This window comes from Accipiter gentilis, chromosome 28 (assembly GCF_929443795.1).
Source record: "Accipiter gentilis chromosome 28, bAccGen1.1, whole genome shotgun sequence".
NCBI classification, from domain to species: domain Eukaryota; kingdom Metazoa; phylum Chordata; class Aves; order Accipitriformes; family Accipitridae; genus Astur; species Astur gentilis.
The window spans coordinates 21,561,991-21,586,968 of NC_064907.1; the positions used below are offsets into that span (position 1 = coordinate 21,561,991).

The 24,978-nt window shown below is 59.9% G+C and overlaps 2 protein-coding genes across 5 annotated transcripts; one reads left to right on the forward strand and one right to left on the reverse strand.

The window, feature by feature from the left end:
• Positions 1 to 1,791: 1,791 nt before the first annotated feature.
• DBNL (drebrin like) lies at positions 1,792 to 17,325 on the forward strand. 2 transcript variants are annotated; one of them, XM_049830727.1, is made up of 14 exons: positions 1,792 to 1,896; positions 2,807 to 2,862; positions 5,393 to 5,505; positions 6,066 to 6,140; positions 6,620 to 6,766; positions 7,978 to 8,055; positions 8,675 to 8,826; positions 9,931 to 9,985; positions 10,589 to 10,663; positions 10,777 to 10,879; positions 12,294 to 12,443; positions 13,947 to 14,053; positions 15,474 to 15,579; positions 16,134 to 17,325. In XM_049830727.1, exons 1-14 carry the CDS (start codon positions 1,814 to 1,816, stop codon positions 16,271 to 16,273), a joined length of 1,440 nt encoding a protein of 479 aa, XP_049686684.1. In that variant the 5' UTR covers positions 1,792 to 1,813; the 3' UTR covers positions 16,274 to 17,325. The 2 variants fall into 2 exon arrangements, with proteins under 2 accessions (XP_049686684.1, XP_049686685.1); XM_049830728.1 differs by lacking the exon at positions 12,294 to 12,443.
• Positions 17,326 to 18,323: 998 nt separating this feature from the next.
• On the reverse strand, positions 18,324 to 22,519 carry CAPG (capping actin protein, gelsolin like). 3 transcript variants are annotated; one of them, XM_049830733.1, is made up of 10 exons: positions 22,379 to 22,519; positions 21,685 to 21,748; positions 21,447 to 21,619; positions 21,214 to 21,368; positions 20,719 to 20,886; positions 19,875 to 20,024; positions 19,686 to 19,778; positions 19,288 to 19,420; positions 19,126 to 19,214; positions 18,324 to 19,039 (listed from the first exon to the last, which is right to left on the reverse strand). In XM_049830733.1, exons 2-10 carry the CDS (start codon positions 21,705 to 21,707, stop codon positions 18,974 to 18,976), a joined length of 1,050 nt encoding a protein of 349 aa, XP_049686690.1. In that variant the 5' UTR covers positions 21,708 to 21,748; positions 22,379 to 22,519; the 3' UTR covers positions 18,324 to 18,973. The 3 variants fall into 3 exon arrangements, with proteins under 3 accessions (XP_049686690.1, XP_049686689.1, XP_049686691.1); XM_049830732.1 differs by having other exon boundaries at positions 22,407 to 22,518; XM_049830734.1 differs by having other exon boundaries at positions 21,447 to 21,509; positions 22,407 to 22,516.
• Positions 22,520 to 24,978: the final 2,459 nt, after the last annotated feature.

Genomic DNA, 24,978 nt, shown 5'->3' on the forward strand with positions numbered 1-24,978 from the left:
GTCACCATCATCGGGGACAAACGGGGGTCCTGGGGGGGCTCATTAAACCCAACCTCACCCTCCTGGGGAGGCCAGGGAGGTGGGAGCTCCTGGTTATTTTGCCAGTGGATGACAGTGGTGGCTCACGGGTGGGTTTTTTTCCTCCCGTTGTCTCCCCGAGACAGGTGGGATGGGACAAAACACTGTGAGATTTTTTGGGGAGACCCTCCTGCCTCCATGTCCTCCCCAGCTTCTCCCCCTTTAGGGTGACCCTGAGTGCGGAGGAAGGCTTGGAGGAAGAGCTCAGAGCAAAGCCCATTATGGGGCAGGAAAGAATTTGGGTGGTGGGGGGGGTCTGCAGCCGGGAGGGCCACCCCAAAAATCCCTCGCGCACCCCACTCCCCAGCTGGGGGGCAGCGCCCCAGCCAGAGATTGGCAGCTGGCTCGGGGCTGGGGGGGGGCTTGTCTTGAGGGCACGGTCGGGCTGGGGGGGACAGACGATCTGCAAATGGCCCATTAACACATGCTGGGGGCATGCCTGGTTGGGAGTACCTGCCCCCCCCACCCGCCGAGGGCGGGATGAGGCCACCTCCTGTGTCGTCCTCGTCCCCGCCCCCCCCCGCCAGTCTGAGCCCCCCTGGGATTTCTTGTGCCCAAGGGGCGGCTGGGAGACGACCTTACCCCATACCCACCCCCGAATGTAAATGGGGGGTCTCAGCGCCCTGCTTCGAGCAGGGAAACTGAGGCACGGAGCGGGTGAGGGGCGCAGGGTGGCACCCCCGGCCTCGGCAGCAGCAGCACTCCCGACCCCACATGGGGGGTCCCCCCACCTCTGCGCCCCCACCCCATCCAGCTCCTGTCAGCTGTGGGTGCTGGGGCCACCCCGCGGCCCCCTGGGATGAGGCCACCACACCTGGGGGACAGTCATCCCCAAGGCGGGGAGGGATGAGACGGTCATCCCCAAAGCAGGGGGATTAACTCAACAAGTTCCTAACCCTTCCCTTCCCACAGCACCTAATTTTTGGGGTGACTCTTCGGGGGGGGGGGGGGGGGCAGAGAAGAGGGACACCCCCCCCCATGCCCAGCATGAGAAAAATCTGCAAAAATATCCCCCTTTCTGAACGCCAAACTAGTGCTTTACCTGGAAAAAAAAGCAGAATGTTGATGATTTGGGGTAACACCGAGGCGCGTTTGCACTCCAAAAAGCTCCGGGCTCAACGCCGCTGCAACGCTCGGGGACCCACCCAGGTCCCCCCTGCGCTCGCCGGGTGGGGAAATGGGGGAAATCCAGGGAAATGCGGATTTTCTTGGCCAGGGGGTCAGAGGGACCTGGCGTTTGGGGGGGCTGCGTTGGGCTCCCTGGAATGGGGGGGAGGGGGGCATGGAGGCCATGTGGGGGTGCTGTTTGGGTGTCTCGGGGTGCGGGATGTGGGGCCAGGCTAGGCTGGCGGCGCCCCCAGGTCTGCCCTGGGGTGGGGGCGTCCCCGGGCGTGGGGGCCGGAGTGAGCCGTGCCTTGGCGGGGTGGAGAGGGCGGGGCACCCGTGGGGCGTGGCCGTTCTGGGGCGTGGCGTTCTGGGTCCAAGGGGCGGGGAGTTCCCGGGACGGGGCGTGACGCTCCATGAGCGTGACTTGGCGACTCGTAGGTGTGGTCTGCTGCTCAAGGGGCGGGGCGGGGCGGGGCGCCTCGGGGCGGGGCGTGCTCCCCCGGAGGGGGCGTGGTTGTGGCCAGGCGGGGCGGAGGCGGGGCGGTCCCGGTAGGGCCGGTGGGGCGGGCCGGTGGGTGGGGCCGAGCGGCGGTGGCGGCGCGGGGGGGGGCCGGGAGCGGGCGCTGCCATGGCGCTGAACCTCAGCAAGAACGGGCGGGCTCTGCAGGAGGCCTACGGGCGGGTGGTGGCGGCCGGGAGCCCCACCGACTGGTGAGGGGCGGGGGAGGGTCCGCAAGGGAAGATTGGGGGGTGCCGGGGGGGGGGATGGGGGGTGTTGGGGGGGGGGATTTGTGGGGTGCATAGGGGGGATGAGGGGTATACAGGGGGGATCGGGATGTCTGGGGGGGGTCTGGGGTGTATGGGGGGATCGGGGTGTCTGGGGGGGGTCTGGGGTGGGGTTCTGAAGTGTATAGGGGGGATCGGGGTGTCTGGCAGGGGTCTGCGGTGGGGGTCTGGGGTGTGTAGGGGGATCGGAGGGGGTGGGGTAGAAGCGAAACCGGGATGTGTGGGGGTGTCTGGGGTGGGGGTTGTATAGAAGAGGTCAGGGCTGGGGGGGTGTCTGGAGGGAGTTGGGGGGGCCTGCGGGTGTACGGGGGAAGATTTAGGGCTGGGCCGGTGCCTGGGTGGGGATGTGGGGTGGAAAGGACCAATCCGAGGGTATGGGGTTGTCTGGGGGTGGGATGTGGGGTGTACAGGGGGGATCAGAGGTGTGGGGGTGTCTGGAGTGGAGGTGCAGGGTGTGTAGGGGAAGCGGGGGGGTTGGGGGTGGTATGTATAGAGATCAGGGAGTGGGGGGTGCCTGTGGGATGGGTGTGGGGTGTATAGGGGGGATCAGGGGTGTGGGGTGTCTGGGGGGGTTGTGGGGTGTGTAGGGGGGATCAGGAAGTATCTGGGATGGGGGGCAGGAGGTGTGTGGGGTGGGGAGCCCCATGGAGCTGTGTGCATCGGGGGTATTGGGGGTGTGTGGACACCCTGGTTGGGGACCGTGAGCATGGGGGAGATTTTGGTGTGCGCTCCAGAAGAGTTGGTGCACGAGAGGAGATGCTGTCAGGGTGTGAGGTTTGGGGGTGAACGTTTCTCACTGGGTCGGCGAAAACCTCTGCTCCTGACTTGTTTTTAGGGCTCTGTTCACCTATGAAGGCAACAGCAATGACCTGCGAGTGGCTGGCTCCGGAGGTGAGCGTGTTAGGGACCGTCCCCCCCCCCTCGCCTGGCCCCGCCGGCCGAGTCTGGGGTTGTTCGCAGGGCTCAACTCACGAGGTCTGGCTGGCTTTTGTCGCTCTGTCCTTCTGGTGGCATCCAGCCTCTGCCTGGAATGGCTCCAGCAGTGGGAAACTGTGCTCGCTCCCTCTCTCCTCCCTAAGGGGTGATTTAATTTTTGTAATCCCTGAGTTTATTCTTACCCCTTGACTCTGGTGAGGGGCGGCCTTGGCGGTGGGATGAGGGCGAGAGTGCACGTCTGGGAGCACCGGGGTGTTTGGTGCGGTTTCTGAGGAAGGAAAATAGAGAAGAGTCTTGGTGGCAGGTGGGAGAGGCACATGTGTGGCTCTGCCTTCTCCTTCCCTTTTGTTTTCCTCTTTTCCAAAGGATCCAAAGTTTGGGTCCTTGTACCACTTTGCAGTCCTGAAGTATTTTAGATCCTAGCTGGCCGCAGCACAGGATGAAGGAAGGACCACGAAGCACTTCAAAGCTAGCTTTCTCAGGCTGCGGAAAGCCAGCTTTCTCAGGCTGGGGATTCCAGCTTGCTGCTGCTAAAGTGCCTCTTCTTTCTTTGGTTCCCCGCTTCCTGGGACTTTTTTTAATTTTTTATCTGGCTGCCGATTCCCACACAAATGCTTCTCAACGCAAAGCTAAAGCTGCTCAAAAGCAACTCATCCAGGCAGGTTTCTCTGCTCTCTAGATTTGCATCCTCCAGCGCTCGGCTGTATTGCCTTGCCGGCTGTCTTTCTCATTTGCAAGTGTTTCTCACAACCTACAAAGCTCGCAGCGACTGTGATCAGGTGAGACGTTTCTGGGTAGCTTTGCAGAGTCCAGCGAAGCCCCTGTGGTGGGTGGTTTCGTGCTGGGCCCTTTTGTTCAGCAAAAGGATCTTACTGAGCTGCAGACGAGGGCTGCAGGGAGCCTCAGGGAGGCTGCAGAGGATGTGACTGCCTGGGCACCAGATCTGCGCCAGAGAGTGGCTGCGGGGGACTGTCAGTGGGGCCGAGGTGCAGATTTGCCGCTCTCGAAGAGTTAGGTGTGTATGGAAAAGAGATCCGAATTTAGGGCTCCTGCAGGCGTTAGCTGCTGGGTGAGTATTGTGTGTAAATTAAAAGTCCCGTGTGGTTTTTATACGGGACCCTGCTTAGTTAGGCACGGTGTAACTCTGCCGCTCCTTGTTAGCAGAGCCCTGACCTCTCCGCAGAGCTCCGCTCCTCCCAGCACTTCCCTTTGTGTCGTTCCATACCCGCCGCCACAGCGTTAAACATTGACCCGGCAAACACCCAGCCCCGCGGCCCTCATGAGCCGACGGGCTTCAGACTTCCAGCCTTAAACTTTTCTGCCGGGCTTGGAAACCACTGTGCCAAATTTAGAGCCAAAGCATAAATATTTGATAGTGGAGAAGAAAACGATCTCAGGTCCTGCTGCAGTGCAGAACAAAACAGACTGAGCTGTGCAGTTGCTGCCGGTGTTTGATGGTAGGCAGTAGCTCGTTTTCTGCTTTTGAGGGGTCAGACAAACCAAAGTAGGAGGAATCGTGGTCTGTGGGAATATTTTTGAACTGAGAGCACATGTTTTTTGCGTTTTTCCTCCTTTTCTGGTAGTTTTTTGGCATACACTTCTAGCAGGAGCAATGCCGCGGTTCCTGGGGCACCATAGCACTTTCCATCACTCGCCCGTCTTGCACAACCCCTCTGCTGAGCCTTGCACAATGTTTTTTTCCTCTGTGCAGAGGTGGGCTCTCCTCCTTTGTCCCCAAGCTCATAGCTGAGAGCAGCCCCTGCAAAGACCTGCCTGGAGGGGCCCTGTGGGTTTAAGAGCAGCGAGGAAAGCGTGAGAGCAGGAGTTTCCTCCTACGGTCGGCAAGCGTGACCGTACCCTGCACCAGACTCTCGGTTTCTTGTCTACTTCCCATTTGATGAAGCAGGGCTCCTCATGGCCGCCACCAGACTTAGAAGGTGGGATGGGAACGAGGCGTAGCTGGTTCCTCCGCCACTTTTTCGGGACCTTTCCAGTCTTCGTTGAGCTCTTTTCCGGCAGTGGAGTAGCTCGCTGGAGACCCCGCAGCACGGTTTCGTGTAGGAAACTGTGGGCAGAGTTTGCAGCTGCCTGCTCTGCTTAAAACCTCTGTTTAGTCCGGGGCACGTGAGCATCTCCTTTCCCTTCTCTATCTTTACTTGACTTGCGCTACAGACCCGGGATCTTTCTGTACGTGGATTTGCGCTTGTCACAGCAAAAATCCGAGGAAGAAGATCTCTGGTGGCGAAGGCTGCTGGGGATGGGGGCATGAGCGAGAGCGGGCTGAGGCTCAGCTCCCGCACAAACGAGCAGGTGACGGAAGGACTAGGGTAAACACGAGGGGTCTGAAATACTCTTGGTGTAGGACAACTCTAAATCTAACAGGAATAATCTCCAGGAGGCTGCAACCTCGGTGGGCTCTGCCGTTCCCACCACATGTGTGTGATCTGCTTGTCTTTAGCACCCTCTCCTTTCTCTCCCGGGGCAGATGGTGGCCTGGAGGAGATGGTGGAGGAGCTCAACAGCGGGAAGGTGATGTATGCCTTCTGTAGGGTGAAGGATCCCAATTCCGGCCTGCCCAAATACGTCCTCGTCAACTGGGTGAGTGGGGACAGACCTCCTCCCTTCCCAGGAGGGACCTGGTGGAGATAAATCATGGTTTCTCCCTTCAATTCTCTCTTGAATCGTAGTTGCCGCAAGCTCGGCACCCAGCGTGTTGAATCCCCTCCACCAAGCTGCAATACCGAGGACGTACCGTGCCCACCGCTGTGGGTGCGTAGTCCGAACCCCGTGGACACAGGTGGACGGAGGATTCACGTCCCCGTTACATCTCTTTGGCCACGTAGCTCACTCAGCTGGCAGCGAGGCTGCTGATAAATGGCTCCGAACCCATCTAGGATGGGTCGAATGAAGTGCTTGAGGGTCAGCGGGAGCCTGGAGCCCTCATGGCGTGGCCATTGTCCCTGGGCAGGAGGCTTGCCATGTCCCTCCGGGCAGCGCTTGCTGCAGAGCGGAGTCTCTTCCCATGCAGTAAGCCCTGGTGAAGCCCTCACCGTGGCCAGGGTGGATGATTTGCGGACTTAAATCAAGGTGCTGCTGCTATAAAAACGGCCTGGGATGGGACTCTCTGGTAAGCAGGTGCCGATGGTTTCTCTTTGCAGACGGGTGAAGGCGTGAATGACGTGAGAAAAGGAGCCTGCGCCAACCACGTCAGCACTGTGGCAAACTTCCTAAAGGTCTGGTCCTCTTTTCATTGTGTCCTCCCCAGATCGGTGGGCTCCGGGCTAGGTCATGGCCATAGGGACCCTGCGCCCTGCATGGCTTACGCTGCTTTTTGGGGTGGCACAGAGGCATCTGTTTGCAGGCAGAACTGTGGCCAGGCGAGGCCGGGGAGTGCTGCCCTGGCACTCGATATTCCCTGTGCTGTAGGATAAGCCCAGGCGTGCGTTACAGAAGCTGATTCACAACACAAACCTCTTGCTGGCAAAAATAGCTCTGGGGACTGCAGAGGAGGCAAAACGAGCCTCTTCTCCCCCCAACAAACATTTGCTTTCCCAGCGTTGCGTTATCTTAGAGCAGCCGGTGACCCCTCTTTCTCACCTGGGCCCTTTTCCTTCCCTTGGGAGCTCCGGGAGGATGGACGGGACCTATCGGAGCAGCATGGTGCGTTCTGGAGTCGCACTCTCACTCCTGCGCCGGCTTTCTCCCTGGTCAGGGGGCTCATGTCACCATCAACGCTCGCGCCGAGGAGGACGTGGAGCCTGAACTCATCATGGAGAAGGTTGCCAAGGCCTCTGGGGCCAACTACAACTTCCACAAGGAGAGCAGCAAGTTCCAGGACTCGGGCCCTCAAGCTCCCGTGGTGAGTTGGCTCCGTGGGGGATTTCTGGTCCCTCTGGCCTCGCAGTTGGGCAGTCTGGGACCGACATCGCCCTCCCCATGCTTTGACGTGGCTATGGAAGCACTGATGATTGTGCCCAGGGCTGGTTCTTCTCTCCAATTCGTTGCAGAGTGAATCAGGGCAAGAGCATGGGGGTGGTGGTAGAGCTGAGATGTCCCTGCAGCAAACCTGCAAGCCTAAGCTCTCCTCTCCATAGGCCCAGCCACTTTTATAAGCAGGACTGATTCTCCTGCCGTTCTATTCAAGTTTTTAGAGACGCAAAAGCTCCAGCTTTTCAAATTTGCAGAGCATCTGCGAGGCCTGGGGCTTCTCCGAGGCCATGGTGCAGCCGAGGGACAGGGAACAAGACATTTCGGTGCAGCAGCATTTTGACCTGCTTGCAAACGAAAACTGAGGCTTCCCCTGGTGCTGTGAAGTTTGACACTTCACAGAGATCTCAGCAACTTCCTTTCTGTCTACATGGAAATGTTCTGTAGGAAGGTGTTTTTTTCACACACACACACCAAGCAAGCGACATTTCTCAGCTGCACAAAGGAGAAGCTCAGCTGCGCATGCCCTCCGACTGTGAATCGCGTGACCCTGCTCTGAGATGTGGGTAAAGAGCAAACCTGAGCTGTGCAAGACCCTCGCTCTCCCCATGACCCTGCTTTGGTGTGGCAGTGCCAGGTTTCCCATGTGTCCTGGTCACTTCTTTGCTGGCTGCTCCAGCCTGGGCCCTGCAGCACTTTAGCAACCTGTTTTTTGCTTGAGGCAAGAGGAAAACTAGGCTGGAAGTCCTTATTTTTGGGAACATGCACGTCATTGGGCTTCAGCCAGCCCTTCTTTAAAGTCTGGGGCAAAGCATCAAGTTATAGTAACTTCTAAAAAGTCACAGACTGTGCTGAATGTGTGACCGTGCTGGTTTTGCTTTTATATTCTATCACAAAGTGTCTTTTTTTATTATTCTTCATGCTAAATATCTTCCGTTGACCCTTTCAACCCAGCCAGCTGGCCCGTGGCTGTGTGGGACTGGGTGCCCTCTGCCAGAGGAAGGCAAAGAGGGTACGGCCGGACCTGTAGCAGCAGGATAAAGCTGCCAGAAAGCTGCGGGGACAAATTTCTGCAGAGGAATGCAAGAATTGTGATTGCTCAGTGACTACCACTCACATGTGCTGCCCTCTCTCTCCCCTCAGGGCTCTGTCTACCAGAAGACAAATGCAATGTCCGAAATCAAGAGAGTCAATAAAGATAATTTCTGGGCCAAAGCTGAGGTGAGCGCTGCCGCTTCTCTTCAGCAGACAGCCATGAATAGGACGAGGCATTTGGATGTAGCTGGAGATTCCTCTCCATCTGCATCTTCCCTCTCTAACCTGGATTCTCCTGCCCAGAGCCAGGGACCCAGACCTCAAGCAGCGCGGAGCTAGGCTGTCTGCAGAGGTCCTGCTGCCTCGGGGTACAGGGGGAGGAGGAAATTGGTCTTGAAGAGCAAGTTGCTTTTTATGTCATCTTAATTTGGCTCTGGGCTGCTGGGGTGGTTGCAGGGGGAGAGAGCTGGGCTGCAGCCCGGCTCCCAGTGGATGGCAAACTCCATTTGGGTGAGGGGGCTGGCTTTTAACCTTTCTGAAAGCAGCTCTCTGAGACCGAACAGCAGGGCAAGTCTGCTCTGTATTTGCTGCACATTCAGGTTGCTTTACATCAAGGTTTTACAGTGGTTTAGCAATAGCGCATGAACCATCAGGGTGCGGAAGCGTTACGGGCACCGTGTGCCTTGGGAGCTGCCAGCACATCCACCGCGCTGGCTGGCGGCACGGCATGGCGTGCAAAGAGCTTGGGGGGGTTTCTCAGACCTGGCAGCATTAAGCCCACGACTTGTTGCACATCTCTCATCAGAAAGATGAAGAAAACCGCCGGCTGGAGGAGAAGAGGAGAGCGGAGGAGGAGAGGCAGCGGCTAGAGAGAGAGCGTCGGGAACGGGAGCTGCAGGAAGCGGCAGGGCGAGAGCAGAGATACAAAGCGAGATCCAACGAAATCGAAGCCCAGAAGTGAGTCCCTGCCACTGGCAAGTGTTTGTAATGGTGCCCGGACCCCATCCCACTCTCCGGGATCTCTCAGTGTATCCTTGTCACCACCTCGTCCGAGCTCCTTGTCCCCGCTCCAGCCCCTGTGCTGCCAGCGGAGGGTTGTTCCTCAGGGAGCAGCAGATCGTGTCTTTGCGGTCCCTGCCACTGCAGTTGCTGCAGTTCCAGGAAACCTCCTTTAAGGCAGGAGATGCGGAGGGGCTCTGCCTTGGCTATCGGGCACCACAATCTGCAGGTCCGATCCTCCTGATAGCCCCCGTGCAACCCGAGCGTCCGTCTGCTCCTGCCGACGTGCAAATGAGTTGCCTTCGCCTTCGCTCACCTTCCTGGAGCGGTGGTGGATGTTTGGCCTGGCTGGCCCGTGGGTTCCTCCAGCTGGGTGTCCCCCAGCAGGCTCCTGGGGTGGAGAGATCATCATCTCCCTGGCCTAACTGCCGACAAGCTTGGGCTGCTTGTCCAGCATCATCCGTGGGTCTCCCTGCCTGCAGATCCTGCCCTCAGGACCAGCCACCCCCCCCTTGCAGGGTGCTGCTGAAACCTGTGGCCGCTGTTTGTGGGGTGCCAGAGGTCCGGGCCGGCTGGTGCAGGGCTCTGCGCCCTGCAGAGAGGAGGTGGCGTGTGCAGGGACCGGCATTGTGCTCTCTCTGCTGATTTCCTTCCTCTCCAAGCCTGGTGTGACCCCAGGGAGCCTTATTAGGTGGTGGAGCTCACTTCTGTGAACAGCAGTGGGCAACTGCCTTCCTGTTTTGAGCTCGGATGGGGAAGTCTGCCCGGCCCCTCCGTGCCGGATGCTCTTCTCCATGCCGCTGAAGGAAGAGATTTCCCCAGTTTGGTCCCACTGTTTGAAGCAGCTCCTGCTGCTCTGCCCCTCTCTCCTTTGTGTTGCCCCCTGCACGGCTCCGGGGGTGGCCCATGGCTCCTCATCTGGCCCCAGAGGTGAGGGGCAATGTCCTTCCTCTGGTCTTCCCCGTGTAGCTGCAGCAGGGTGAGGTGCCAGGGCAGCCCTGTGTAGAGCAAACTGCTCGTCCTGCCTGCGCGTTAACCCCAATTGGTTGGTTGTCACCGCAGGAGACTCCAGCAGCAGCAGGAGGCAGAGAACAGGGACAAGGAGCAGCAGCAATGGGTGAGCTTCAGCGCTGTCCCCCATGGTGAGGTTTCTTCACGCATCCGCCACAACAGAGAGGACAGGGTGCCATGGTGCAGATCATGCTGCGGGCAGGGGCAGGAGGGTGATGGAGGAGCACCCCGGGTGTCCCCAGGCACTGTTGTGGCTGGTGGGGGATGTGGAAAGACCCACGGACACGCTCTGGCAGAAGAGGTGCCCTGGGCTGGTCCTCCAGGTCTCTTGCTCCATCCTCGGTTTCATCGGATGGGCTTCGATTTCGTTGGATCTCACTTCATATCTCTGCTCCCGCTGGCTGCGTGCTCCCGACGGCCGGTCCAGCTGCAGCCTCTGGGGAAAGCAGAGTTTAAAGACTCGTTTCTGGGGAAGAGCCTGGGGACACTGGAGGAAATCAAGCCCCTATCCTCAGCCCAGCAAAACTCCTGCATCTCCCTCCCAGATCCAGGGGGTTTCCTCCCCGTTCACCCACCATCACCACGTCTGTTCCTTGTTCCCATTTCTCCAGTCCTTGGGGCTGGATGGGGAAGGAGGGGGCTGGAGGGGGAAGGAGGGGGCTGGCTTGGCACCCACCAAGGCTGTAGCAGACCCTCTCTTGTGCTGCAGAAGGAGCAAGCCGAGGAGTACGAGGCCAGGCAGCGGAAGGGCTTCAAAAGAAGCGAATCAGTGGAGAAAGCACAGGTACGCTGCCAGGAGCCCGAGCCCCTTGCTGGGGGGGCTGCGTCGGCTCAGCTCCCCACCTCGTGCTGCTCCCCAGGGCTGCCGTGCCTTGACTGCGCTCTTCATCTTCGCAGGAGGCTGCGTCGCTGATAGCGCAGAGAGCAGTAAACCCCCGGGACATCTTCAGGCAGAGGGAGAAGTCAGTGCCAGTGGACACGGTGACGGCTTCCCAGCCAGGTATGGCATGAGATGCAACACTTGCAGTGGGTCGGGCAGCGTGGGTCACTTCCCAGTGCCCGCAGCGGGTAAATCTGTGCGCAGAGAGTGCTCCCGACGGGGGGAAGCATGTGTTTGGGACGGGTGTGTTACTTGTGAGGCCGTGGTTCCTGCTGAGCACGGGTAGCTCTCATCACACCCGGTGTTCTCAGCCATAGGCGGAGCAATGTCTCACACCCAGCTTGTGTGGTTTTCCACGGTAAGGCTCTTGCTGCGGGCTGCGCCAGGTTTTAACAGCCGAGACTGAAGTTTTCCATATTTTGATTCCACTTGTGAAGCTTAAATTTCATTTTTTTAAATGAAAATCAAATATATTAAAGCCAGAAAGAGACCACTGTCACAATCTATCCCGACTGTCATAAACTCCACCCAATTTTTTGCACTGGTTGAACCAAGCAGGAGTGTGTCCCTTTAGAAGAGACCGATCTGATCTATCAGGTAGAAACCAGGAAACTGTGAAAACCAAAGCTGAAACTAGCTGAGGAAGTCACTGAGAACACGTGATAACCCTGGATGGACGTCTCCTCCTCAGTCAGCTCAACCTCCTTGAAAGTAGCTTGAATTAATTTGGAATAAGCACTTTTGTGTTGTGATACAAGCACAAATACGCTTTCTTGGGTAGGCAAGTCGTTGGTGGGACAGGATGAAATGCCATGGTGGGAAAATGTCTTTCTTGCTGTTTAAACGTCACTATGGGGGGAAGGCTGATGTCTGAGGGTGAGAAATCCCTTGGGATTTCCCTCGTTAGTATTTGATGTTTTTCAGTGGAGGAAAGGAAGAAAAATGCCCTGGCACTGGTAAAACCCACAGGCTAAGGGTAGGCTGGCAAGTCTTGGTGTTTATTCACTGCTGCACTCCAGTAGGGCTTGCCTCCTAACTCTCCTGCTTTGCTTTTGTTTGCGTTCAGAGGCGTAGATGGGGGAGATAACAGCGAATAGTTACCTTCTGCCAAAGGAGAGTGCGCTGGCTTAGAAGGCTGGCAGCAACCAGTTTGAATTGTACCCCTCCCCGTTGCTGGTCCTAATGCCTGTGAAATTCAGGGTGCTCCAAAAATGACCATGGAGACCCCAGAGAGCAGGACCTGGCTGGCGGTGTCCTCCAGCTACTCTTCCTCCTCAATATTGTCTTATTTTTTCACTTGACTGCAATGATTGCTGTAACCAGTAGACAAACTTGTTTTCCCCAACCAGGATTAGAGCTGGAAAATCCTGCTTAGGAGGATAACCGAGCAGTGGGCTCCTAAGGCAAAAAGCATCCGACAACACCCTTCGGTGACTAACTCCTGTGATTCCTGGGGAGTCACGGGGCTGTCGCCGTGTGGCTGGAAGCCTCGATGCGTGCCCGGCTCCTGCAACATGTTTAACTCCTTTTCCAGGCAAGCTTCGCAGCCCTTTCCTGCAGAAGGAGGTGAACTCTGTGCTGAGTCCTGCCTCTCCCGTCTCTCCTGCCCGGGATGCTCCCCCAGCCTCCTTTGCCCCCTCCTCTGCTTGGGGGACCCCTCCAGCCTCTCCAGTACCTGCAGCAGGTGCGTGGCTTTGCTTCCTCGCCTAACCAAAGCTTTACAGCTCGCCTCTCCAAATAGGATCCCCAAAATTGGGCAAGTTGAGGCCAGGCTCCGAGTTTCTCTTTTGGTTTCCCATGCCTCGGCAGAGCGCAAGTGGATCTTTAGGCCAGAAACCTGCAGGCTTTTGTCACCAGCCGGAGGGGACGGGAAGGGCTGAGTGCGATGCTGAGGCTGGGAAAGGAGGAGAGTTATTGCTGCCTGGTGGAAAGGTCCTTTCATTTCCTCCTCAGACTTAGCAGGAGGTTCAGTGGCCAAGGGGATGAGGACATCTCCTGGCTGAAAGGCTGAAATTCAGCTACGTGCACCCCCAGAGCCCCTCTCCAGACCTCCCGCTGCAGGGGCTTCGAGGCTTGCCCTCAGATCTTTCCAAAATGCCTTTGAGACCTAGCAAGGGAGGCTTTCTACCCCCACGCACTGATTTCCCTCTGGGCAGCAGAGTGCGGTGACAGCAGCCAGCTCTAGCAGGTAGACAGGGCTGTCTCGCCATCCTAGTAAAGACCAGAGGATCTGTGCGTGTCATCGATGCAGGGATCCAAGGGCTGGCAGTGCCCATCTGCCCGGGCATCCCTGCCCTCGCCGCCAGAACTGGGGTGGCAAGGCAGGGAGAGGGAGTTGGGCTATGAAGAGCTTTCTCTGCGTGTAGTGAGATGCTCTGTCCCCTTTCAGGTGGTTTGGGTGGGAAGAGCAAGTCTGGAGGAGGGCTGGCTGTGTCCGGAATGTCTCTGTGCGTGGCATGGAGGTGTTGCCTTGTCCTTGAAGGGCTGTGTGGTTTCATGTCTGTGCTGGCTTGTCCCCAGCTCACCGAGCTGCTCCCTGCCCCATTCTGGAGTCTGCCCCGGAGCTTTGCTTCAGGAAGGTGGGAGCTGGGAAACAACCTCCAAGCTGCCTTTTTCCAAATAAGCCAAGATGTACCTGGTCAAAACCCAAAGCCCTTGAGTGACTGGGTTCAGCAAAATGCTTCGGCCAGAAATAGATTTTCTTTGGTGGAGCAAAACCAGCGGTTATTTCAGAGCAGCTCGTTATGCTTTTGCTTCCGTCCACCCCAGCGACTGGGGGCCAGGGACAAGCTGGGGGCTAGGGACGAGCTGTGGTCCAAGGATGGCCGAGCTCTGGCGGTCCCCAGGCTGTAGTCACCACTAGATGCTGCTCTCGGCCAAGGTCTCTGCGCCAACCCTTCCGCATCACCATGAGTAGCAGCTTGGAAATGGTTCATCTGGAGCAAGCTTATTCCTTTTCCTATCGGAGATCCTGGGTCTCTCCCTTGTCCTTTTTATCATTCCCTAAACCCTTGCTCGCCCCCGGAGCTGGGTTTGTGCTTGCTGGACCCCGTCCCCTCTGCAGGACAGGAGACCCAGGGGAGGTTTGGTGGCACTTAAGCCTGGGGCAGGATTTGGATGAACGAGGGGACAGGGAGAGGTTTTGGTGACAGATATCATGGTGAGATACCACGTGTTTCTTCCGCAGGGCGAGATTCTGGGTACAATTCAAGCGTCCCGGCTTCCCATGCAGAAGAGGCAAATCTGTACGAGGAGCCACCAGACCCTTCGGCCATCTATGAAGAACCCCCTCAGGTTGGTGCATGAGGGACGATAGAGGACCCCAAGGGGGAAAAGGGCACCCGAGAGCTGGCCAGGATCCTCACGCGAGAGAATGTGGCTTTGTCTCATCTTTTAGGATGAGTCTGGAACCCTTTTATGAGCATCTCTTCTCTTTGGGTACAAACACTCCGGTGCTCGGAGCCCAGCTGCCTGGGCTAAAATCAGTCTGAAACTGAGATACCCAGAAGTTCACACGCACTGGGGCCGCAGCTGCACGGCGAGGGGATGCTGCCGCATCCCTTCCCAGCGCTGACAACGAGAGATGCTGGTGCTGAGCCCCCATCACCTGTCCTGTGCCCTGGGGCCACTCTGGCTGGGGTCATTGCCCCCCGTCCCTGGAGGCCTGGGAGGGGGCAAGGGGAGAGGCTCTTGTCAGCCTCTTTGCTAAAGGACTTTCTCCTCCTTCTCCTTCTTTTCATGTCTAAAACCAGCAGAGCCGACAAAGCCCAGCTATTCTTGGCGTGCTGTATCAGATTCTCCAGCATCTAATCGCGGGGTTGTGTCATGCTGCAGTGTTTCCCTTGGAGATGTGGTGGCCGTTTGGTTTCCTCTCCTCTATTCATCCATCTTCCCCCCTCCCCGGCTCACAAAACCATAAGCATTTCAAAGATACTTAATTTTCTCTTTCTTGAATTTGTCTGGAAGTGTCCAGCTGGTTCAAAAGGGGTGGGGAGATGGGCTGAACAATCACCTCAGTCTTTCTCTACGAAACAAAAGTAAAAAGCAGCCAGCTCAGGTCTCAAAATGAGAGAGAAGTGCTTGGAAAACGGGAGCTGGAGCTTGTCCAGCTTCCATGGTCTTAAATGTGTGGGTGATGAACCGCTCACTGTCTGCAGCAGAGATCCTAAGGGATCGCCTTCCAGAAGGGTTGTCTGCTGCTGGTCTCCAGTATTTCTGGTTGTGGTGCCGGCTGCTGGGCTGGAGGCACTGCAGGATCGGTGCCGGTTTGTGAGTCGAACCAGAGAGCTGGCTGCCTTCACTCTTTGGTGGAAGGCTGGTTTGCACACTCATCTCCTTTATCTCCTAGCAGAGACGCGTGGAGCTCCCAGAGCCAGTGTTTTTATTCTGGGGGGGGGGGGGCATCTGGGACCTGCTGCACGCGGCTCTCCAAGGCTCGGGGGGGCTGATCTAAATCTCTGGGTGTTGCATGGTGTTGTACTCCTCCCTCCCGCTGTTTTCTCCTGCAATTCCCAGTGTGCAACGCCTCCTGATCCACCTGGGAAACCAAGCGCGGCGGCAAGAACCAGAGTAGGGCGACGTGCACCCTGTGTGCTGTGCGTTGGCGTGGCAAGCCCCAGACTGCAGACCCTTGCTGTGGCTAATGAAGCACGAGCTGCCTGGCACGGCATTGTTCATGCTAGTAACTCCTTTTCTGCCTTTCTCCTTCCTGAAGGAACAAGTTGACGGTGCCAAATATGACTACCCGGTTGAGTACCAGCAGCCTCCGGACCTGACGGGGAAGGGGCTGTGTGCCCGGGCACTCTACGACTATCAGGCTGGTAAGACCTGCAGAGTTCTGGCTTTCTCTCTGAACTGCTGGGGGTTTGCTGGGCGCAGCCTGTTTGCAAATAGCTGGACCGGAGACATCACCCATCATGCTGGGCAATCCCACGGCAGGGTGCTAGATAAAGTGTCTTCCACCTGACTTGGAGCTGGAAGAGCAAGTGAAGGAAGCCATTGGCTTCTCTTTTTCCCCCTAACATCTGTTTCTTGCTCTCCTCCCTGTCTCCCCTCCCCTGCCTTCTGCCTCAGAGCCTGTTTTATCTGGATATTCACATCTTACAATTTACTAAACTCCCAGCCTTTCACAGCAGCAGTGGGGCTGAGCTGCCTTTGCTTTCTCCAGCCATAAAACTGCTGGTTTCCTGTGAAAAGTGGCTGTCGAGGGGTTTGGGCTGCAGCAGGACACAGCCCCAGGGAAGCTGACTGTGTCACAGACTCCTTTCTTTAAGCAAGGGGGTGTCTGGCAGGGGGGCTTCGTGCCTGGCAGGGTGTGTCCCTGGCGGGGATCAGCTTGGGTTTTAACCCCCTCCCTCACTCTGTCTTATTCCAGCTGATGACACTGAGATCTCATTTGATCCGGAGAACATCATCACCAACATCGAGATGATCGACGAAGGCTGGTGGCGTGGCTACGGTCCCGACGGCCACTTTGGCATGTTCCCTGCCAATTATGTGGAACTGATAGAGTAAGGGGGCTGGCAGGGGCTGTGGGGACCAGAGCCGCTCCGTCCCCCCCTGGAGCACTTGGCTCCTGCCTGATTCTTCCAAACGATGTGTGGCTTTTATTTCTTCTTTTTCTTTTCTGCAAGTGAAGTGCCATTGCCCTGCTCCCTCGGCAGCAGGGCTGACCCAGGCGCTGCTCTCCTCCGCTCTCTCCCATCCCCTGTAGCTGGTCCTTGGTCAGGAGGAAGGGGCCGATCCCATCCTGAGCCCCTGCAGTGCTGATCTCCCTCCTCCTCCCTCTGGTTTGGAGTGCGAATTCTCTTTCAGGGCTGAAGGAGGGGATGACAAATCCCTCACGGGGCATTTTCAGGGAACAAGTTGCCTCTTCCCCCGCATTCCTCTGACCCCGTGGCCTCAGAACTGGCATGGCCATGATGGAGAAACCACTTTCCCCATTTCAGCTCGCTGATGAAGCTCACTGGATTGATTTTAGCATTTTACAGGGTCTAACATCACCTGGAGAGCCAAAACCTAGCTCTGCAGTGTTGCCACTGCCCCGCCGAGCATCCCAGAGCTCACCAGTGGGGCTGCCACGTGTCCCTGTGTGTTCCTCCCTGCTGTCCCCACGGGAGGGGTTTTCTCTTCCCTTCCCTCTCCCCAAACCATGCTTTGGGGATTTAAATCATGTGTGAGCAAGCTTCCCCTGCAGAGGAGATCCAGCGAGGCCAAAGTGGGTGTTTGAGGGGTTTTTTTTTAGCAAAACCTGTGAGCGTGGGATCCCTCCCCTCCTCCATCACCCCAAATTCACTGTGAACAAGGAAGAGCCCAGCCCAGCTGTCACCTTCTCCCTTTGTTAAGTTTCTTTCCTGGGTGTTGCTTTAGAAGTAGCAGGAGAGGATGGGGGTTGGAGATGCCGGGGGTCCCGGCTCGCCCACCCCTCCCGGGGGCACTGGGGGATGCAGCGGCTCCTCCGAGCCCATTCCCCCAGGGTCCCGTGGGCTCCTTCCCCACCGCTCACTCCTCCCGTGCCATCCCCGTCTCTCCCAGCAACAATAAAAGGGCTTTTCTTTGGTGATGGATGCAGCAGGATCTGGCCATGCACTCCTGGGCAGGAATTGGGGTGAAATGCCGGTGTTTTGGTGCAGGGACAGGCAGAGCTCACGTATTCCTGTCAGCCGTGAGCGCTAACACGAAATCTTTTAATAAGGTGAAGCTGAGCCACGTGTGAGAATCACCATGTGTGAGAATCACCACATGTTTTCGCAACGGGTCACTGTGACCAGGCTTATGCTCCAGAGAAGGGAGCGAAGGCAGAGCTAATGGGATAAGTAATTGGCCCCAGGACTAGTTATTTGAGTCTAATGAGGGAGGTTCGGTCAGAAAAGCAGCTGGAGGCAGTGCGCGGCAGAGGTGAGCAGGGAGTGATGGGGGTCCTGGGGTTTGGATGGCTGTGTAGGGGTGGGGTGGGCTTTAGGGGTGTTTTAGGGGGACACTGGGGGTTCGGGAACACTGGGGACATCCGGGATGCAGGGACTGTGGAGATGGTGGAGGGGGCGACTTGGAGGACATGTGGACGTAGAGGCTGCAGGGACACCAGCATGAGGGGACCTTGGGGATGCAGAGACACTGGCGATTTGGAGACATGAGGGGCCTGGGGACATGGGTGATCTGCAGACGTGGGGACACCAGTGATGTGGGGACACTGGGGACCCAGGACTGGCAGCCAGGTGCATGCCACAGGCCATCTCCCACCTTTCCCAACCACGTTGGGGTCAGGTGCGCTTGCAAGGACCAGAGCTCCCCGGTCACTTTAGCACCCATGGGTGCTGCCAGCCCCTGGGCACATGGTACAGCAGGGTACCATTGGGCAGAGGTCTGGTGCACTCATGACACAGGTGGCCCCGCAGGATGCCGTGTGGGGTGGCACAATGCCGGGGCGCTGGGGACATCTTCCTGCTGCCGCCGCGGCCCCTGCGCTGCTGTAGCCCTGCCCTGTCTGCGTCCCCTCCTGTCCCCAGCCCTGCCTGTGTCACCCCGTCCCCAGGGCTGGCACCGCACCCAGAGCAGCGAGATGCAGGACTCGGCACCGTCCCTTTATTCACCAGGGCCTGAGCGCGGGATGGGGGAGACGCGTTGGCACAGGGGTGACGTGGGCACAGGTTGCGTGGGCAAGAAGATGATGTGGGCAGGGGGACAGCGTGGGCACAGTTATGGGGCACAGAGGTGGCACAGCGTGGGCATGGGGGTGGTGTGGGCATTGTCAGCAAGGTGGTGAGGGTGTGCAGATGGCAGAGGTACGCAGCAGTGAGGGTGGGGAGACAGTGTTGGCACAGTGTTATTGTGGGCATGGCACAGGCTTGGGATGGCATGGGCATGGGGAAGGGAATGACATGGGCATGGGGTGGGCAAGGGCAGGGGGATGGGGATGACACGGGCTTGGAGATGGCATGGAGATGGGAATGACATGGGCATGGGGTGGGCAAAGGAATGAGGATGGCACAGGAATCGCACAGGAATGGAGATGGCATGGGCTTGGGGACGGCACAAGGTTGTGAATGGTGTTGGCATGGGGATGGCACGGGGATGAGAATGACAGGAATAGGATGGGCAAAAACACGGGGATGGGGATGGCTGAGCAGGGCACAGGCATCGGCAGGGAGCTGGCACAGCCGGCACAAGCCTGGTGATGCCCTGGGCTGGGCCCTGGCCCCATGGGCACCCGCTCCCTCACTTCCAGCTGGTGAAGAACTGCTTGAAGAGGGGCGTCTCGCGGCCCTGGGGCAGGATTTCCACCTGCCGGGACAGGGATGGAGAAGGGACAGGGACGGGCTGACATCACCCGTACCAGCCCCTGGGCGCCCCTCGCCGCCTGCACCCACCTGTGTCCGGGGCGAGTGGCCCATACGGGCGATGACCTCCTCGGCCACTTTCAGGGCCGCCTGGCGCTCCCGTTCATTGGCCTTGTGCCCTGTGGACGGGGACGTCAGAGCCACGCTGGGGTGGGCCCCTGTCCCCACGCCCCCGTCCCCGTCCCCGGGCACCTTTCCAGACGTAGACCTTCCCACCGGCGCCGTTGTCCAGCACGAAGCAGTCATCGGAGCAGAGCAGGCTCTGGCTGAAGGGGCTGCTGGCGGCCACCTGGCTCAGGTCCATGCGCCCCGTCGCATCCGACACCTGCCCGCCGATGGGACGTCACTACAGGGCCACCCTGGGGTCCCTCGGCTATGCCCAGCCCTGCGTCCTCCCGCGTAACCACTGCAGCATTGCCCATCCGTGCTCTGCCCCAGGGCTGCTGCGGTGTCCCCTGGCCATGCCCAGACCCATATAGCCCCTGGGGCTACCACAGTGTCCCCTGGCCATGCCCAGCCCCATGACCACCATGCTGACCCGCGGTTACGTCCAGCCCTGGTGCCACTGTGGTGTCCCGCAATGGCCTTGCCTTATAGAGGACAGCTGCCCCCGCATTTCTCTGATCGGCCACGATGTCCTCCTCGGGGCTGCCCTCCTGCAAGGTGGGCTTGGGGCCCAGCACCTGCCGGGTGAAGAGACGGGGGGTATCACAGAGCCACCCCCAGGGACACTCGGGTCCCCCTCTCCTCCCAGGGGGGATGTCGGGGCCCCGACGCACCTGGAGCATCTCAGGTGGCTCCTCACCGTCTGCCACGATCTCCAGACGAGCCTTGCCACCCCGCTCGCCGTCCCGGATGGCTGCGGCCAGCTCCTGCGCCCTGCTGCGCTCCAGCACGTTGCACCTGGCTCCACACCAGACGAAGAGGGTCTGGGGACAGGGAGAGGGACAGTGGTGATGGAGCCATCCCATGGTGGCCCCCCAACCCACCTAGCCCAAGTTGAGGGTGAAGCAGTCGCTCAGGTTGAAGATGGCCCAGGGAGGTGCCCTTGATGGCAAAATGGACAGCCTGACAGATGGACACCCAGACAGACAGACAGACACCCAGATGGATAAATGACTGCCCAAATGGACAGATGGGCACCCAGAAGGACAGATACCCCTACGGACAGGAGGATGCCCCAGCTGATTGACAGACACCCCAAGAAACAGACATACAGAAGGACAGATAGACACACCTATGGATAGACAGGTGACCAAGTGGATGGCTGGACACCTGGAAGGACAGACAAACAACCCAACAGACTGATACTCAGAAGGACAGACAGACATCCCAGCAGATAGACGTCCAGAAAACCAGGCAGACACCCCTGTGGACGGATGGCTGCTTTGACAGACAGATGGACACCCCAATGGATGGACACCCAGAAGGACAAACAGCCAGCCCTACAGGTGGACAGATGCCCCAGTGAAGAGGGACACCGCAACGAGCTGATGAACACCCCAGGGGACAGATGGACACCCAGAAAGACGTGTTGCCCTTTGTCCTGCACCAGGCGAGAAGGCCCTGGGGGGACAGGGAGAGGGACAGCGGTGACGGGGCCACCCAAAGATCCCCACCCACCTCGCCCAGGTCGAGGATGAAGCAGTCACCGGTGTTGAAGCTGGCCCAGCTCAGGTCCCGCTCGCTCGCCCGAATGTTCTTCTTGCCCTTCACCTGGTAGAGTTTGTGCACGGGGCCAGCAGTGGCACCGGGGCGGGTGGGCTTGAACGCCGAGTCCACGCCGCCCTCCTGCCGGCATGGGGGTGCTGAGTGCCCAGTGGGGTGCCCAGCACCCAACTGGGATGACAAGCACCCAGCATGTGTACTGAGCACCCAGAGATGAGGCCAAGCACCCATCAGGGATGCTGAGCACCTGGAGGGGATGCTGAGCACCCACTAGGGAGGCTGAGCACCTACTGGAGATGCCCAGCACCCAGAGGGGGTCCCACATGCTCAGTGGGGAACAAGCAGGGTGGTGAGGGTGCTGAGAGCTTAGTGGTGATGCTGAGCACCCATCTGGGATGCTGAGCACTGGGAGCACCCCAAGCACCTGTCAGGGACGCCCAGCACCCATACCTGGTAGGTGACGCCACGGGGGAAGTACTCCATGAAGACATCGGACTCGTTGCCCTGCACCTCACGGTGCGTCACGGGGCGCTCGCCCAGCAGCGTGTTCAGCTGGGTGGAGAGGAGGGCGCAGGCACCCTGCTCGTCCCGCGAGGAATCCCGGCCTGTGGCAGCAGCCAGCGCTGAGCCCCCCGGTCCCACCGCCACATCCCCGTACCCCCTTACCCCCCCTCAGAGCTCACCCATCCAGAGATGGAGGTGGGCTCGCTCATCTGGCCCATTGTGCAGCACCAGGTAGGCGTCCCCTGAGAAGAAGACGCCCCACGTCGCCTCGGGGACCTCCACCGGCCGCAGCTTCTCCACCCGCCAGATGTGCAGCCCCGGGCTGGTGACGGAGGGGCCGAAGGGGGAACCGCTGCGGGGTGAGAGGCGGCGTGAGCTAGGGAGGGCGGGGGGAGGTGGGGAAGGGGGTGGTGGTACCTTTTGGGGAGCGCAGTGTACATGGCGTCAGGGAGGTGGTGATGGGTGGGGTGGATGGATCGACCTGTGGATGGAGGGACACCATGAGATGGCCGGTGCGAGGGCTGGAGAGCCAGGAGGTCAAGGACAACCCAACAGGGAGATGGACGCCCTAATGGATACCCGGGAGGACAGACAGACACCCCAACAGACACCCAGAAGGACAGATGGACACCCCGATGGACAGATGGACATCCCAGTGGGCAGGTGGACACCCAGAAGGATGGACAGCCACCCGTAAGTACAGATGGATGCCCCTATGGATAGGTGGACACCCCCATGGACAGACAGGCACCCCAATAAACGGACACCCAGGAAGACAGACAGACCCCCCAACAGACGGACACCCCAATGGCCAGATGTAGTCCGACATACAGCTGGACACTTGGAAGGACAGACAGACACCCCTGCAAACAGACAGGCACCCTGATGGATAGGGGCACACCTGGAAGGACAGACAGATGCCCTGGCAGACAGACAGACACCCCAGTGGGTGGGAAGCCCCCAGGACAGACAGACAGACACCCCCAGAGGCACACATCCCATGATGGACAGATGGACACCCCACAGGACACCCGCATGGACAGACAGACACCCTGACAGACACCCCCCCCCCCCACTGGACAGACAACCACACAGACAAACAGACAGACACCCCGATGGACAGCTGGACAGCCCCTCACTCAGACGGACGGCAGCGGGCCGTGGCGGGACAGACGGACACCCCAACAGCCGCAGAAACTCCTGCCAGCCGTGGGACACCCGGAAGGCAGCGGCCGTGACTCAGGCAGCAGGAAAGGGTGGGGACGGGGCGGGGGGGACGGGCCTCGCCCCACGTGGGCCCCCCCCGGGGGTGCACGTAGCCTCCGTGGGGCCCCTCACACTAGGGATGGGGCACCGAGCCGTGGGACCCCCACACTGCTGAGACCCCCCCACCCCACCGGGCTTGCCCTCCCCTCTGGGACCCCCCACCCTGCTGGGACCATCCCACCCTCCTGGGACCCCCCACACACTCTCCTGCCCCCCCCCCCCTCTGACTGCTGGGACCCCCCCCTTGCTGGGACCACCACACCCTTATGGGACCTCTCCACTCTGTTGGGACCCCCACCTTCATGGGACATCCCCCCACTGCTGGGACCCCCACCCCACTGGAACCCTCCCACCCTCCCAGGACCCCCGCCACCCTGATGAGACCCTGCCCCATCCTGCTGGGATACCCCCACCCAACCCACTGGGACCCATCATCACCCAGGGGACCCAGTGCCACCCGTGGGCCACTCCCCCCCCCCAGAGAGGGTCCCAGCCCTCTGCCCTGCCAGGGGCTGCGGCAGGTCTGTGGGGCTGAGGGGGCTGTATTGGGAAGGGGGCGGCTGTACTGGGTGGGGGGACTATATTGGGAGGGCCGTATGAGGGGGCTGAACTGGAAAGGGTACGCTAGGAGCTGCACTGGTGAAGGCTGTACTGGGAGGGGTCTATACTGGGTGAGGGACTGTACTAGGTGTTCTATACAGCGGGCTGCACTAGGGGGGTTATACTGGGAGCTGTACTGGGGGGCAGATTGTACTGGTCTGTGCTGGTGAGGCTGCACTGGGAGGGGGTTGTACTGGGAATGGGGGGCCGTGCTGGGTCGGGACTATACTGTGCAGGCTGAAGTGGGTGGGTGGGGTATACTGGGAGCTGTATTGGTGGGGCTGCGCTGGGAGGTGGTTGTACTGGGGGGCTGTACTGGGAATGGTGGGGCTGTACTGGGAGGGAAGCTCTACTGGGGGAGCCATAATGGGTTGGGGAGGCTGTATTGGGAGCAGAGCTGGAAGGGGGGCACTACGGGGGACTCCATGGTGGGGGGGGGCTGCAGCAGAGGCTCACTGGGAGGCACTGGGAGGCGCATGGCGGGGGCCTCCCCCCCCCCCAGTTCCCCACAGGCCCTAGCCGCAGCATTGCTGGGAAGTGACTCATGGCTGGTGGGGGGGGGAGTCATGCGTGTGACGAGTGCGGGCGGCCTGAGCCCGCCACGTGGCCCCACCAGCCACCGTGCAGCCCGGGGAGCCTGCGGGGCCAGGGTGGGTGGGGGGCACCCACAGCACCCCCATAGCCCTTCAGTTGGCAACGTGGGGAGTGCACCCCGTCCTGCCCCAGCTTCCCCAGGAGCGGGTTGGGTGGGGGGTGTCGGGGGGAGGGTGGTCACACGTGTGCCGCGCATGTGTGCTGCATCCCACATGCAGCGCACGGTGCCTCCTTATGTGCAGCGTGTCCCGTGTGCCGGGGTGCAATGCGTGTGCAGGGACTCACATGTAGTGCGTGTCCCGTGTGCAGGGTCTCCACGGGTGCAGCGTGTCAGTGCGCTGCTTTGTGCCGCGGTGGGGGTCCCACGTGTCGTGCGTGCAGCGGCACATGTGCCGGCTGGAGATGTTTGTGTGCAGTGCGTGTGCAAGGCTGCAGTGCCTGGGCTCTGTGTGTGCGTGTGTCCATTTGCACACGCGACGTCCCTGTGTCCGTGCAGGGCTGCAGTGCATGAGCACGGGCTGGCTGCACCCCGAGCCGTGTGCAGGGCGCAGCGTCTCCGTCTGCGACGCCTGCAGTGGGTGCGCAAAGAGGCGCAGCGCGTGCACGCGCTGTGCGGTGCGCCGGGCGTCCGTGCCACCGCTGCAGGCACGGTGCCAGTGCCTGTTCCGGTGCAGCGTCGGTGCCAGGCCAGTGCACTGCACGTGGTGCCGCCGCCGGCATGGTGCCAGCGCTGGTGCCTGCCCAGTGCTGATGTGGTTGCACGGTGCTGGTGCTGGTGCAGTGCTGGTTCCCAACCGGTGCCGTGCCAGCTCCCACGCGGTGCCAGTGCTCATGCAGTGCCAGTGCTGGTGCAAGTGCTGGTCCCCGTACCTGTGCGGTGCCAGTGGGGTGCTGGTCCCCGGGCAGTGCCAGGTCCTGTGCAGTGCCAGTGCTGATGCAGTGCCAGTCCCCCTGCAATCCAGATCCAGTCCCCGGCCAGCGTGGGGCCCTGGGCAGTGCCAGGCCTGTGCAGCGCCGGTTCAGCGGGGGTTCCCCGTGCAATGCCAGTCCCGGGCAGTCCCGGACCTGGTGCAGTGCCGGTGCCATCCGGGTTCCGTGCGGTGCCGGTGCTAGTCCCCGCGCAGTGCCGGTGCCGGTGCCGTTCCCGCGCGGTGCCGGTGCCGGTGCCGGTGCCGGTGCCGGTGCCGTTCCCGCGCGGTGCCGGTGCCGAGCGGGTCCCGCAGGGCCGCTGCAGGTCGGTGCCGCCCCCGG

What these genes read in the sequence shown, in the direction of transcription:
- DBNL (XM_049830727.1), top strand. Translation starts at nt 1,814, where the DNA reads ATGGCGCTGAACCTCAGCAAGAACGGGCGGGCTCTGCAGGAGGCCTAC. An exon ending in GCGAGTGGCTGGCTCCGGAG is followed by an intron (nt 2,863 to 5,392) that starts GTGAGCGTGTTA and finishes CTCCCGGGGCAG; the next exon opens with ATGGTGGCCTGGAGGAGATG. An exon ending in CTCTCCAGTACCTGCAGCAG is followed by an intron (nt 12,444 to 13,946) that starts GTGCGTGGCTTT and finishes TTTCTTCCGCAG; the next exon opens with GGCGAGATTCTGGGTACAAT.
- CAPG (XM_049830733.1), bottom strand. Translation starts at nt 21,707, where the DNA reads ATGTACACTGCGCTCCCCAAAAG. An exon ending in CCACCTCCATCTCTGGATGG is followed by an intron (nt 21,369 to 21,446) that starts GTGAGCTCTGAG and finishes CTGCTGCCACAG; the next exon opens with GCCGGGATTCCTCGCGGGAC. An exon ending in GGGCAGCTGTCCTCTATAAG is followed by an intron (nt 19,421 to 19,685) that starts GCAAGGCCATTG and finishes ATCGGCGGGCAG; the next exon opens with GTGTCGGATGCGACGGGGCG.